The 15,250-nt window shown below is 49.8% G+C and overlaps 1 protein-coding gene across 1 annotated transcript; it reads right to left on the bottom strand.

Moving 5' to 3' along the window:
• Positions 1–2,379: 2,379 nt before the first annotated feature.
• On the bottom strand, positions 2,380–4,533 carry LOC136463227 (L-type lectin-domain containing receptor kinase SIT2-like). Its single transcript, XM_066462241.1, has one exon. It carries the CDS (start codon positions 4,498–4,500, stop codon positions 2,485–2,487), a length of 2,016 nt encoding a protein of 671 aa, XP_066318338.1. The 5' UTR covers positions 4,501–4,533; the 3' UTR covers positions 2,380–2,484.
• Positions 4,534–15,250: the final 10,717 nt, after the last annotated feature.

Raw genomic sequence — 15,250 nt, 5'->3', positions numbered from 1 at the left:
TAGGTCGTTTTGGCTTTCCTACGATATATATTATCGTATAATGTGATGGAGGTTCCAACTGGCTATAATTATAATATAATCTTGATGGCAATGAGATCTGTGATCCATTAGTAATATCAAATACAAAACATTAGAGTACCATAATAACATCTATTTAAAAATAATAATAAAACATATAGAAAAATTAGGAAACAAAGGTCACTATCTAGTTGAGGCCATTGACCCAATAGTGAGTATCATACTCTCACTATCGGGATAGCCTTGACTCGGCAGTGATATTTTCCTATCACAGGCGGATCTAGGAACCGGTAGTAATAGACAAGCCCATCACTACTCATGTACCCTCTGCAAGATGCGATAGTGATGCTGGGTTTGGATCCGATAGTGATCCATGGATCTAGAGTATAGTATATATCTATAAAACCTCAACCAAGACGTGGCAATATTAATTTCACCGGGCTTTGCTGCGGTACCTCCAAATGACCGTGAGCCGTCGATCTAGATGATTTTTTTCACATATTACCTTCTAGGAGGTAATAGAAGGAGAAGGAAAATATTTTCCAATTAGATCTAATTCCATATCCTATTAGATCTTGCTTTCATGCATGATCTAAATTGTAATCAACAAACTAATGTTCCTTTGTTTGTGACAACGTGACATATCATGCTAAGATGATTTTTAAACATTTTTTGTAACTATTTCTTTTCACATACGTTTGCATGTACGTCACTTGCTAAAATACATGTATTTGCATGCTTAATCTTTTTGTGCTTATCCCTTTTATATAACATAGTTTTAATCGAGTTAGCATAATATAAACACTTAAATATGTACCTATAAAAAACACTTAAATATGTAACGTGTTAGCGTGTAACATGTTTTAGAGCAACTCCAAGAGTGTTGCAAAAAATGGATGGCTAAATCCATGATTTAGCTATTCTCTAAAATAGAAACCTCCTAAAAAAGCAGAGGTACTGCAGCAGTTCAGGTAAATTACCTTGTCTATATTTGAAACTTGCCATGTCGCCATTTTTCGATCCACTGCTTCAAGGATTCGCGTCGTTCTGCGCCACCGTGTAGACAGGGCCACAGCGATCTGCAGCCGGCTGAGCAGGCAACAAGCTACTACAGCCTGCTGCTCCCTGGTCTTCTTCGTTTCCTCTCTTGCTCTCTGTCTCCTTCGTTCAGCAGGCAGCAAGCCACGCCTTGTTCTTCACCCTGTTCTACCACTGGTTGAGGTAGTTTGTTGTCTGATCGAGCTCCAGGAGTTTCTGACGACGACAACGACATGAAGACAGGAGCTGTGGCGGCGTCCAGGTCCACCGGCAGCCGCAGGTGAGGTGTCCAAACGAAGCCCCATGGAGGCCGTCAGGCCAACGAGCACGGCGCCTGCGGAGCACGGCGCCAACGTCGGGAGAGTTTAAAGTTGTAACAGGTCTTGCCGCGGCTACTGCTTCTTCTATTTCCGCGCCCGCACACCACTTCTTCCTGCTCTCCGATTCGTCTTCCTCAAGACCTCAAGAGCACAGATCTCTCCGACTGCCATCTCGTCGTCGCCCAAGCAGCTCGGATTCTTCCTCCACCAGTCCATCCTGATGAGTCCCAACTCCATGCCATCGATGATGCGCAGGACAGGCCCACAAGGGAGAGAAGCGCGCCACGGGAACCAAGGATTACCTCCGGCGGCAAGAAAAACGCGCGCAAGAAGCTAGCAGACGCGGGTAGTCAGAAATCGGCGCGGGAGGTCTCGTTTGGTGAGCGGCGTTCGCTGGCTATCTTTGGCAGCCGGATTTCACGGGATAGCCGATTTGTTATTTTGGAATGCAAGATACAATATCCGTTGGAGTCTATTTTATGCCCAAAAAATTCTAAAATAGATTCAAAGCTAGGAATAGCATCTCTGCTGGAGTTGCTCTTAGATCGCCAAAGTTCACGGCTCATTTAGCGTGTTAGATGTTGATGTTCTTTATGTATATAATAATATATTTTTTAGTCGAGTACGTGAATTAAAAATGGATTGTTCGAATTCATATTTAGATCTATGCGCAATTTTTGTAGGACAAAATAATTACGCACAGTTCCGGAATAGAAAAAGGAAGGTTGCAGAAAAAAAAAAGATTGCGGCAAGGAGGGGCCACATGCGCTTGTATCTCCCGTGATTTAGGGGATTTTAGAATTTTTTTTCTTTTTTTAGGTTAATTAATTAATTTAAAAATCTAAAAAAAATTAATGGCCTAGATTAGTTTGAAGTATTACCTCCTAGCAGCTAATGGGGGTACCGTAGCATTGCCCAATTTCACCCTTGAATATTATAGGAACATAGTTAGGATGGAGATGAAAAATTTACATCACCAGTTCAAAAAAAAGTTACATCACGGTTTACCTGTCCCTCTAAATGGGGAGGCACTGTAACTAAAACAAAGCTAGTTCTCCTACTGTATACAGGCAAGATATACACAAACAGTCACAGTATCATGCATATATCATCTTCCTTGAGACATAGTGGCCGAATATGTTGTACCATTGCTTGCAGTTGATGAAGGATATGACATGATGTATGGATCGAACCCATCTTCTTGCATCAAGGCCAAGGCTTCAAAACTTTGGTGGGTGGGAGCTAGTTCTGGAGGTGATACATCGCCATGTAGGTACTGCATGACTTGCCGCATGCTTGGCCTTGCATTGGCAAATGGGTGTGAGCATAACAATCCCAACTTCAATACCAAGCATGCCTCATCGACACTGTAGTCCCCTTTGAGCCTATTGTCGATTGTATCAGTGAGTGATCCATTCTGCAAATGTTGGAACACCCAATCAAAGAGCATGATCTGGTTATGCTGTGCATTATGTTTGACAGGCCTTCGCCCACATGTGACCTCAAGAATGAACACACCGAAGGCAAACACATCTGTAAGAGGTGTGGCCTTGCCTGTACTTGCTAGTTCAGGAGCTAGATAGCCTATGGTGCCAACCACATGTGTCGTTTGTGGATCAACGCCATGGTCATACAATCTTGCAAGACCAAAATCACCTAACCTCCCATTCATCTCATCGTCAAGGAGAACATTGCTTGCCTTGATGTCACGATGAATAACTACTTTCTCCCATTCCTCATGGAGATAAAGCAAACTACATGCTATACCCTTAATGATGTGAAACCTTTGAGACCAATCCAGTGTGGCCATAACCTGATCCCCATACAAATACTTATCGAGGCTTCTGTTGGGCATGTAGTCATATACTAAAAGGAGCTCACCTTTACGCCGACAATACCCAAGTAATTTTACGAGATTACGGTGCTGGAGGCGGCCAATGCTAACAACTTCAGCAATGAATTCCTTCATGCCTTGTTTTGAATCATGAGATACTTTCTTCACAGCTACCTTCAGGTTGGACCTTGGCAACACTCCCTTGTATACCCTTCCGAATCCTCCAGTCCCTAGGAGGTTTTTGTCCCTAAATCCTTCTGTTGCGCAAAACAAGTCCTTGTATGAGAACCTATGTGGGCCGAATTCGACCTCCCAGTCTTCCCTTAATTCGGCATACCTGATATGCCTCCCAACCGATAGGAAAATAATGGCACCAGCAGTGACAAGAAGCACAGCTGTTACAACTGGTAAAACAATCTCCAGGACCGGAGGGTGAGACTTTGAATGTGCAAGCGGCAACTTTGGCAAAATGGAGGTGTTGATAGAAGGGGCAGGGCCATTCATGCCAAAGCTCCAACCAAGCACATAGTGTCTTGTGTTTATCTTTCCTGTAGAAGATGAGAAGCCAATGTATGCCACATCTGTGAGCACGGTTGACAGATTGTAGGACGTTGAGACCGTTGGAGTTTTCGGTTTTGCCATATTGAGAGGAGCTAGGGTGCAACTGATCTTTGTATTCTCACTATCGTAGTCTACCCACACCTGCATCGCCTCTTGGCTACAAAGGGTCAGGTCCTCGAACTCAAATGTGCCATTTTTGTCATGGTAGAAGCCAGCAACATGGGATTGGACAGAGTGAAGGCCATTGATGTTGATGCCAATATGGTTGTTGTTGATGTCTTGAAACTCACTGTTTAGGTAGGTATCGAGCTCAAGAGCGAAGACATGGTTGGTACCATTGCCGTCGTTCTGAGCGTTGAAGAGACCCAGGTAGCCAACAGGCGTCGCAGCAGAGAAGTTTTTGCCTGGCGAAATGAACATGGCCAGGCCATGGCTGCTAAGGTTGTTGTAGACCGAGATGATTCCGAATACAAAGAAGGCGGAGAAGGATTGCACCGAGCTGCTATTGGGAGATTTGCGGAAGTGCAGTGGATCTGGAAAGAAAGCATGGCCTTTACTCATGGCCATGCCATTGGTCAGCTCAAGTAGGCCGTCTCCTGTGATGGAGGCCGTACCGTCGAGCTCGAGGTTAGTGTTGGAAAAACCAGTGTAGGCAAACTTGGGATTATCACTTGCAAATGAAGTTGCAAAGTTAAGCCCAAGCAACACCAGTTTCAGAAGGAAAAACATAGCTACGACTACGAGGGAAGAGAAGGGGAGCTAGCTGCCTCGATGCAACAAACTCTAGCTGTACTGAAACTTGCCACCTCTACTAAGGAATTTATAATTTTCACTGAGGAGCTAAACAATCATGCAGGTTTTTCTAAGTGCCGTACCTACTTGGTAGTGTGAATGAGAAAATTCACTAAGACGTGGTTTTCTCTCTATGCATATTCCTTCTAGATTAGATTATTTAACATGGAGACATATGTATAGCATGGAACTTCAGCCAACCCAAGCCCAACGTGTACCCAATGATATGAAAAGATGGCCTCTTACCTTAGTAATGAAATCTACGCCATTACTATAATTTAGTCCCACGGGAAATTGAAGGTTTGACATAGCTAGTAGATGATGAAATAGACTTTGGAATCTTCTGTCTGTCTAAATAATTCTTTCAGCTCTAGAATTTCATGGGGCGCATCTAAGGTTATTTGAAAAATTCAAAAAATTAAATTTTAAAAACTGAGAACATAAAATGTATATTCGTTCTTCTAAACAGCATCGAATAAAAAAATTATGAATACTACATTCTAGATCTCATCGAGGAGTCAGGACGTTTCCTGTATAATCGTTGATCAACATTTGAATACCTAAATTTTCTGTCAGGCCTTCTGGTCTTGTCGTTGTTTGATTTGGCTAGAAAAGTTTCTCCCCTAGTATGATGTAGTCCACAAGTAAATATGACCGGTGACCGGTGACTTGTGAGCATGCTTAGTACACTCACACGTCATTAGTAAAGCCCACATCAGGACCTGCTGCAAAGTTCTATGGGTGCGAAAAGTCTACAACCGAAACGGATATTACCGTATCTATTGTTGAAAACTTTGGCCATGTGGAAACTTTTTCTCTACGCACATCGAGTCTTAAATCTAGTGTTTAATTTTGGTCGTCACATAATCTTCTTTGAAAAAGGTGCACCCTCCCTTTTGCATGCCATCATCCTGTGTCTTTAAATTAACTCCCTAAATTCCTAACATCACTACCGTCGTTTCAAGATTTTCCACGAATGTAACATCACTAGCATGCCATCAATTCCTGAATAAATTAATTCTTAGAGTTCTCTTTAAGTCAAATATTTTTTTACTAAATTTGTAGAAAAGGACGTCCATATTTATAACACTTAATTAGTATCATTATATACAACATAAAATTTATTTTTGTAATATACTCATTATTTGATGATATAAATATATGTGCTCTTTTCTATAAATTAAGTCAAACATAAAAAAAAAGTTTGACTTAATACAAGTCTAGAAATTGATTTATTTAGAGACGCGATGCATCCGAACATACAATTTGTTGCACAATTATCTGGATGACTTGCTTGTAGTTTATTCAAGACATCATATGTCAGGGTCGCCTTCCTCTCAAGTAGATTACCTAACTAAGTTAGATAACCATTAGTTAGATAACAATCTTAAACGGTCATCCTGGTACTACACCACCCATATGATGTACTCAACCAACCTTCATCTAGGATCACGAGGATAGAAAAGATCATCACAACATACATTAAGTTCACATCACATTAAAAGTAGTACATTAGTTTACAACAAGTTTGTTCCACACTTAGTCATTACACCGTAATATCAGAGTTACAAGTGAAAGTCTTTAACTAACACAACATTGTTTTTTATACAACGCATGGGTGTGACATTCCCTATGCATCTACGCAACGAACCATCCTCTACCACTCCTTGTCCTCGGAGGACTCAGGTGCGTAGAAGAAACCATACGTTGGGCTACAGTACCTGCAAGACTTAAACTATTACATGGTGCAGTTGTACTCAATAGGACTTACCCAATGTATTAACAATGATTATGCATTTGGTTCATTGGAAACGATTGTAATTGGTTTCGAATAAAGGCATTTTAAAGAATGAAAATGTGACCTTAAAAACTAGGAAAGCATAGCATGTTTAAGGAAATGCAAGCAATTAGCAATTGGTTCTCGATCTTCCATGAGTTCCTCTTTGTCACTAGTTCGTATCACTACTGCACAGAGATTAACACAAGCGGTAAAAAATGCTTTTGCGAGGCGGACAACTTGCACCTACAATGGAGTGCCTGGGTTAATGGTTATTAACACAGGAGGACTTGGTGCCCGCTTGGGTTAATCACGATTAACATAGGCAGTCCTTGTGCCTGCCTGGGTTAATCAATTTTAAAAAATAAAAAAGACAGCCCAACACCAAACCCATTCCGGGTCCGTGGTCGAGCCCAATGTCTAGATCTGTCGTTGGCGGACGGATCTGGACCCGCGCTGCCGTTCATTGGGGCTGCACGATGCCAGCGCCGCCATGCCCACTGCATCACGCATCGCCGCTCGCTAGGGCCGCGCCGTCACTTGCTAGGACCACGCAAGGCCAGCGTTGGGGCTGCAAGAAGCCCGTGCATCCGTGCCGCCGCCCGCTGGAGCTGCACTGGGCCAACGTGTCCATGAGGAGAGCGGCCTGAAGGGGTCGGGCATCATCGGGGCTTACCACGCAAGGAGGGTGGCACTGCTAATGATGTGCGTGCTCCCGCTTTATGCGATGGCGCCTGAGGCGTCGTTTGACGGAACGGCGCTTGCCGAGGGGGCGCTCCCCAACTCCGAGATCGTGCAACGCATCAAGGAGGCGATGGAACCTTCGCGAGACGATGCGGGCGCTCCCCTCGACTTCATCTACCCGGTGCCAGGGCATCCTCCGATGCGGCTGGAGCCAGGCCATGTCGTCTTCGTAAGTCTATCTTTTCTTGCATTTTCTTCAATTGATTTCCTAACCCCTTGATGCTAAATTTGAGGGGGTGGGACCAGCCGAGGGACCTCACCCTCATAGATCACCTGGCTCCGTTGCTGAGGGATTCGTCTGTGAGGACAGCGAATCACACCAAGGGCGAGCGGCTAAGGAAGGCAAAGGAGGACAAGAGGAGGAAAAGGCAGCGGAAGCTGCAAGCACGGGAATGGGGGGAGGGCACCGACAGCGACGATGACGACGATGATGGCGACGACGACGAGGTAGCCGACGATGTCGAGTGGGGCATCCTGGAGAACTAAGATGCGCTGATAGGTATCAGTTCGTCCTTATAGGCATCGGGACCCTTCCCGTTCCACGGAGGGGAGGGTACGTCCGAGGAGTCGGCGGAGGCAGGATGTATCGTTGGCCTCCCTCAGGAGTCAACAACGGTGAGTGGCTCTGTCGCCATGCCTGAGATGCCGGTGGAGGCGGGCGGCTCCGCTGCCGCCCCCCAAGAGTTAAGGGGAGTGAGCCCCTCTGCCCAGGAGCAGGGGGTGACCTCAAAGCGGCCTTGCCCCTACGAGGCAGAGCAGAGGTCGGGGGGTTCACTCCCCAAACGTATATGCCGTCCAATGGCACTGAGGTAAGTTATTAGTTCCCATGCTTCCTCTGTTTTGGGTGGATTTCATCATGACTTATGTTTTTCATTTCTTGAAGTGTGGGGAGGCAGCGTAATCTGTTGGTGCTGGCACGAAAGAAGAAGTCGTCCTTCAAGTGAGGCGGCAACCATTGACTGGCGTCGCACCCATTTCGAGCGGGAGCGGCGCTAGTGGGACTACATCGCTGGCTGGTTAGGCGCCGCCCGCGGTGGCGCCTATGCCCTCGGCGGGACGGGCGGACGCGGGGACTCAAGGGATGCCTTCTGAGGTCGTGGAACAGCCGGCGGCGATGGTGATACCACTGCCGACAATGGGCGGACGTGGCTGCCGATGGCGCTCGCTACGCCGACCACGGTGGATGCGACGCAGCTGGTCAAGACCCCGCTAGCATAGGCGCGGGTGGCGGTGGTTGTGATAGGCGGGTCACAACGGGGCGTTATTGTGGTGGCGCCTGAGGAATCGGCGCTACCCGCGCCATCAGTGACCTAGGTGATAGGTGGGTCATAGCTCAGCTTGCTACCGCCCAGCAGAAAGTGGCCGAGCTGACTCCCCTTGCTGAGGAGGCGAGCAGTCTTCGGTCACGGGTGGCTGAGGCCTGTTGGCATGCTGACGAGGCTGAGAGGGCGTTCGAGGCCCTATCAGCGAGGTCGCGGAGGGACGATGAGGAGGCCACCAAGGTCAGGAAGGAGAGGGACGAGCTGTTCTAGAAGGACATCGAGACTCGCTAGTGGATCCTCAACCTTCTGGCCGAGGTTGAGAAGGAGAGGGAGCTTAAGCTGGGAGCCAAGGAGAAGCTCATGGCTCTGGAGAAGAGGGAGAGCCTGGATGCCACGATGGTTGCCTAGATGTGCAAGGAGCGTGATGAGCTGCTCCAAACCTCAGAGAGGCTCCACGCGGAACATGGCGTGGCTCGCAAGGAGCGCGACCATGCCTTTCAAGAGTAGGACTAGGCCTGCCAAGAGCGTGATGTTGTGTAATAGAAGGTCGGCTCCCTCTAGGACGAGCTTAGAATGGCGATGTCCTAGAACCTGGAGGCTGAGAGTGTTTCAGCTGGGCTGGCCATGGACCTTGCTGAGGTGAGGACGAATCTTTAGGCAAAGAGCGATGAGCTCGGTATCCTGACCACCGACCTCAGAGTGGTCTACGATGACCTTGAGGTGGTGTGGTTGGAGGGGACCAGCTCACTCGTGGCCTGTGCTATTGAGATCACAGCTCGAATGTGACTACTCGAGAGGAATGCCCTTCGTGTTGGGGTGAATCAATTGTTCGTGATTGCTCGCTCTCATTATGGGGATAGCATCGACTTGGAGACAATGAGCCATGGTTGCGTGCCTAGCTATGAAGCCCATGAGCTGGAGGAGATGGAGACAGCGGTGGCTCCCCTTTCGCAGGACCTGGCGAACAGAATAGAGAGCATAGTTCTCCCCCGGAGGGGTTAGTTAGCCAGATAGGTCGGGTAATCATTCTTGTAACAAATGAACAAGCTCTGACCCCTTTGTATCGTTTAAACAAACTTGTCATCTTGTTTTGTTGTGAACGAATTTGTTTTTCCTCCCTTTTTATGTGTGAAAAGGGATTCATGTGTTCCGACCCTTTCATTTGTTAAGACCGTAGGACCCGAGGTGTAGGAGAGAAACTCTGATCATGCTAGTAAGCAAGAGCGTTGTAGCCACTGGGGCATAGGTCTCTTGCAGTCCGACCAGCCTTGCTTCAGTCATTCGTTTCCGTAGACCTTGCCACTAGTTTTAACATGAGGAAGAGGTCGGGCGTGGCGACTGTTTTAGAAAGGGTGTATTTATACCCTTATCAGCCCCCGAGTGAGATCTGACCCCTTGTTGTTGTTGGGGTCGGGTGTCACTAAAGATCGAGGAGAGGATAGTGAAATTAGTAAGAGAAAACATCTCTTATTTTCGCATGTACCCCCTCCCTAGGTTCTGGGCCATCGTTCTGCGACCGCGCGTTTAGTCTCCTTGTGAGTCCAACTTTCCTCGAGCCCCCGCGCATAGCAAAGGTCCGGTCGAGGGTTGGCTCATCTTTGTGATCGTCGCCCCATCCATGGTTTCTGCAACCGGAGGGGTTGAGCTAACATCACTTGCCTTGATAGCTCAAGTGACGCGCTCAGTGAGCTCGCTAACGGGCATGTTTGAGTGGAACCCGGGTCTGTCATTTGTGACGGGGTCGGCATGGCCCTTATGTGGCATTCCACTGCTCCTCAACCCGCCTCCCAGCAGATGCCCGAGCCATTCTGGGGAGCGACTTAGGTGGCCCGAAGGCCTCCCTACAATGGGGATTCTATGGGGTTGGCTCGAGGTTTGGATCGAACGAGAAAGTTGAGATGACCCTGTCTGCTTCTAAGCGGGTCGAGAGAAGGCCGCTCGAGCTCATCTGCGTTTTCTCCCCTAGCTCTGTTCAACACAAGGCGGCCTCAGGCCCTTCGTGGGCTGGCCTTTGAACCCTGGTCTCCTAATTTTGAGTTGAGTGGCTTGAGCCCCTGAGCCCCATGGGGATCAGTAGGGGTCGGCCAGATTTCATGCGTCACCCCGTCCTCGGTTTCCGCAACTGGAGGGGCTGAGCTAACGACACTTGCCTCGATGGCTCGAGTGTTGCACTCGGTGAGCTCGCTAATGGACACATCCAAGTGGAATCTAGGTCCATTATTCACTGATGGGGTCGGCATAGCCCTCATGTGGCATTCCACTGCTCCTTAACCCGTCTCCCGACAAATGCTCATGTCGCTTTGGAGAGACTCAGGTGGCCCGCTGGCCTCTCCTCGATGGAGATTTTGTGGGCTTGGCTCGAGGTTAGGATCAAACAAGAAAGGTCTAGATGTCCCTATCCACTTCTGAGTGGGGTCGGGCAAGGCTGCTGGGGCTCATCTAAGTTTTTCTCCCCTAGCTCTATTGGACGCAAGGCGGCCTTGAGCCCTTCATAGGCTGGCCTTCGAACCTCGGTCGGTTGCCGCTCATGACGCATGAGACGATTATCGCTTCATGACACGACGCGAAGCGTTGTGATGCAGCAATTGCATATGCAATGCTTGGATGTATGGGATGAATGTATGATGAATGGATGGATGGATGAATGAATGAATGTATGAATGAATGGATGAATGAATGGATGAATGTTCATGCACTAGAAAAGAAAAGTGAGGGTTGGTAAAGTTACCTCGACAGCTTGAGTGACGGGTTTGGGGAACTCTTACCGGATGTGTTTGTGTGGGGTCTAGGTCCATCATTCGTGATAGGGTTGGCGTGACCCGCGTGGGGCATCCTGCTGCTTCCTACCCATCCCTCGGTATCTGCCAAGCTGTCCGATTGACTTGTGTTACCTGCTGGGATAGGACTTACCTGTGGAGATAGGGGGTGAGAACATCCTGCCCAAAAACTTAGTTAGGCAGATAAGTTAGGCGATGAACTTGTAATAAATGGACAAGCTCTTGGATTTCGTTATGGCCAAACAGTTTTTTTGCCCTTCTCCCCTTTTTGTATAAAATGGTTGTTGCACTTTGACCCTTTCCGTCGTTAAGGCCGCAAACTCGGGGTGCGAGTGAACAAATTCTGATTACGCTGATGAGCAAAGGCGTTGTACCCGTCGAGGCGTAGGTTTCTCGTAGTCCGACCAGTTTTACTCAACATTTGTTTCTGTATCCCTAGCTTCTAGGTCCCAACGTGAGAGGGGGTCAGGCACAGAGAATGTTCGCCAAGTGGATATACTCTTAGACACGCACCGACCTCTTCGGTAGCTAAGGCCAAAAAGCCCGGGGTGTGGAAAAAACTCTGATCACACTAGTGAGCAAAGACGCCGTAGCCACCGAGGTGTAGGTTTCTCATAGTCCGACCAGTTTTACTTAGCATTTGTTTCCGCAAACCTCGCTTTTGGGTCTTAACATGAGAGAAGGTCAGGCATAGAGAATGTCTACCGGGTAGGTATGCTCTTATTAGCCCCCGAGTGAGGCCCGACCCCCCGCCGTTGCTGGGGTCAAGCGTCACCTAAAGATCGGGGTGTTGATAACTAAACTAATAAGAGAAAGTGTGCGTATATTAAGGGTAAGAAGTGACGTAGCTGCTCGATGTTACAAGCATTGACAAAAACTTTGCCATTGATGGCCTTGAGCTTGTAGGCGTCTGGTCGGAGCACCCCCGCAACAACGTGATGTCCCTCCTACGACGGAGAGAACTTGTGGTGGTTCTTGTTGCTCTGGACGAAGCAGAGCAGCAAATCCCCGATGTTGAAGGCCCGACCTCGCACTCAACGGCCGTGGTACCAGCGCAACGCTTGCTGGTACTTGGCCGAGCGGAGGAGGGCGATGTTGCGTGCTTCATCTAGCTGGTCTCCTTCATGTGCTCTCCCTTGTTGAAGCCCCCTTGAAAGAACAGCTTTAAGAGGCCGCAATCCTTGTATAGGTGCTCGATGGGGAAAGCATGGTTCAGACATGGCCCTTTGAGTAGCCTCTTGAAGTGGTTCGAGGTACCCTCAGCGGGCTTCTAGCCTCCCTTACGGTTGGCAGTGGCCACGAGTGAGCCCTCGCCCTGTTGTTTGTTCTTCTTCTTATTGTGACGGATGGAGGTGCCTTTGCCAACATCCTCGTCCCGCTTCGCCTTGCCCTTGAGGATGCGTCGGCCAAAGGTCTGAGGTCCCAGTAAGTTAGGGCTTGGGCTTTGGTCCTCGCCAATATCATAGCGTCCGCCATGATGTGGGTGGTAGCCACGGCTAGCCTCCTCCCTCGCATCACCGTAGGTATGCCTGCGGGCGTTGAGGGTGTCGCGTGCATCGCGGTGGAGGCCAAGACGCTCATGCACCGGAACCGCGGTGCGTGGCCGGCTGCCTTGCTACGCCTGGTGGACCAACATGTCCTCGTTGGGTTGTTCTGAGGGCACATTATGCCTACGGGCATCGAGGATGTCGCGTGCATCACGGTGGGGGCCGAGACGCTCATGCACTGAAACCGTGGTGCACGGCCTGCATGGGAGCGTTGTTGAGGCACTCCGGACAAGGTATTGTGGAGAGAGCGGCTCTCCCCCAGCGAGCCATGTCATGACATTAGCGAACAAAAAGGTGAGGTGGCGCAAGTCCTCCTGGGACAGTCAGGGCCCCAAGAAGGCGCCAAGCTGGCGCTCTAGTCTCCCATAGTCAAAGTTGAGGAGCTGGTTGCTTCCGAAGGCGCTGGCCTCCGGTGCGTGCAACTACAGCTCCACTAGCGCCTTGGCAATCGCGCCGAGGCCGGTGGAGTGGAGAGGTTGGATGGCAGTGGGAGCCCATAACAACTCTCCTTCCATTGTGGCAATGAAGTCTAGGTCCCTGAAGCGCATGTGCATGCTCGGGACCCAGCTGACGTTGCGATTAGCCATCCGAGGCCTCGTGTGGATGTCGAGACACGCAAAAAAAACCCTACCTGGTGCACCAACTATCGGTGTTTTGAGTAAACACCAACAAGTAAATTTCTAATATTGCGCGTCTGGATCGGATGGTGTGTGTCGGGGACCTAATACCGGGGTACCAAATGAGGTGGAACCGATAACCATCGAACGTTGATGCTTCCGATCGGACAAGAATGCTACTATGCTTCTTGCCCGAATGACGGAAGATTGGCTCCGCCTCGTCCAACCCCTGAGGGCTGGCTCTGCCTCGCCCGGCGTCCGGGGGCGGGCTCCACCTCGCCCGACGACTGAGGACAGGCTCCGTCCTACCCGATGACTGAGGGCGGGCTCCGCCTCGTCCGATGACTGCACCCTTCACCTTCATGCTAACAAGCGTAGGGTACGACAGGACATTCGAGTCAACTGCCACACCAAGGACCATGCCCTGCACTCCTGTAGGAAGGTACCATCAGGATACGATGGGACGGGCGCTTTAAGCCCTTTCTGACCTAACAGTGCTCGAATAGTGTTGTAGGCGCCGACTTTTGTCCCACAGTGTCATAGGCGCCACCATCAGCCCTCGGGCGTGGATACTAACACGGGCATACGACAACCACTATGGTCCAAGATGAGACTTGAGCCATCTACAATGACGGACATACTATCACCGCCCCGTCTACTCCCCACAGGGCCACAGGACGACACCCTTGTCCGACACACTGCCTAGAGGGGCAGGACGGGACGTGGCCACTTGCTGATCCGGTAAGGGCATGGCGTCGCCAGGACACGGGCACCCGGCGAATGTGCCAATCCTTGACACCGCCTGCCATTTCAGCAAGGCTGGCTCAGCAGAAAAGGAGGGCTCAACACCTTCAGAGGCCTTCTTGGCCTCTGGTTTTTCTCCTTTCTCCCATCTGTAACCCCTGCTCCCCCCTTGGTCTATAAAAGGGAGGGCAGGGCCCCCCACTAGGGGGATCAAAAGACAACTCAACAACACACATCACACACAGCTGAGCTGCCACTGGGCTCTTGGCATCCTTCTGACCATTCCATCAGAGACTTGGGACCAGTCCCTCTCTCGACCGTTTGTACCCCCTACTACGAACCATTTTCGGTGCTAATAACATGAGTAGCAATAGACTGGAAGGAGGGACATTCAGCCCAAACCAGTATAAACCTTGTGTCCATTAGCGCACCATCTGGGCCTAACACACATCAATTATAAATTTACTAGCCAGTGTTTGTTTGAAACATCGACAGTTGGCCACTAGGTAGGGGCCTTTGCGTGTTCCAAATCAGGCCTCGGATGGCTAACCACGCAATCAGCTAGGTCCTAGGCACACATGTGTGCTTCGGGAGCCTAGACTTCATCATCACGGTGGGAGGAGAGTTGGTACAGGCTCACGCCACCATCCAATCTCTCCCCTCCATCGGCCTCGACCACGAGAGGCTTGGGCGCCAGCTTGGCGTCTCCCTCAGACCACAATGGTCCAGGGAGGACCAGCGTCGCCTCGCCCTTTCCAGCAACAACAACATGACATGGCCTTCCAGAGAGGGGCCTCTCTCTCCAAAACGCCCCGCACAGAGCACCCCAACAGCATTTCCGTTCGGTCTCCGCAACGCCGCAGCGACCACAAGCCACCTCATGGCACGATGTGCGATCCTGTTCCCCGCGAACAACAAGTTCGTGGGGATGATTGAAAGCGTCATAGAGACCCTCCATGGCCTCCTCACGGAAGGTCCCAGGTCAAATTCTGGCTCTAACTCCAGCGAGGGGAGCCATCACCCCTCCCGGGAGTGCTTCATGGCGGAAACCCCTGAGGGGCGCGTCAAAAGCGTCTCTAGGGAGGAAGCCACCCCAACAGGCGACCCTGACGGCAAGGCCGTGGGGGAAGCAGCGATCCCATCTCACATAAGGATGGAGCAGTTGAGAGCCCAAAAGCTAGAGATCGATGAGGCTGGATAAGAGCTCGTGAGGGAATAC

This window comes from Miscanthus floridulus, chromosome 7 (assembly GCF_019320115.1).
Source record: "Miscanthus floridulus cultivar M001 chromosome 7, ASM1932011v1, whole genome shotgun sequence".
In the NCBI taxonomy this organism is placed as follows: Eukaryota; Viridiplantae; Streptophyta; class Magnoliopsida; order Poales; family Poaceae; genus Miscanthus; species Miscanthus floridulus.
Note: the sequence above shows the minus strand (reverse complement) of the source record. Positions and strands in the feature narration are given on the sequence as shown.

Coding starts and splice junctions, on each gene's coding strand:
- LOC136463227 (XM_066462241.1), bottom strand. CDS start 4,500: ATGTTTTTCCTTCTGAAACTGGTGTTGCTTGGGCTTAACTTTGCAACT.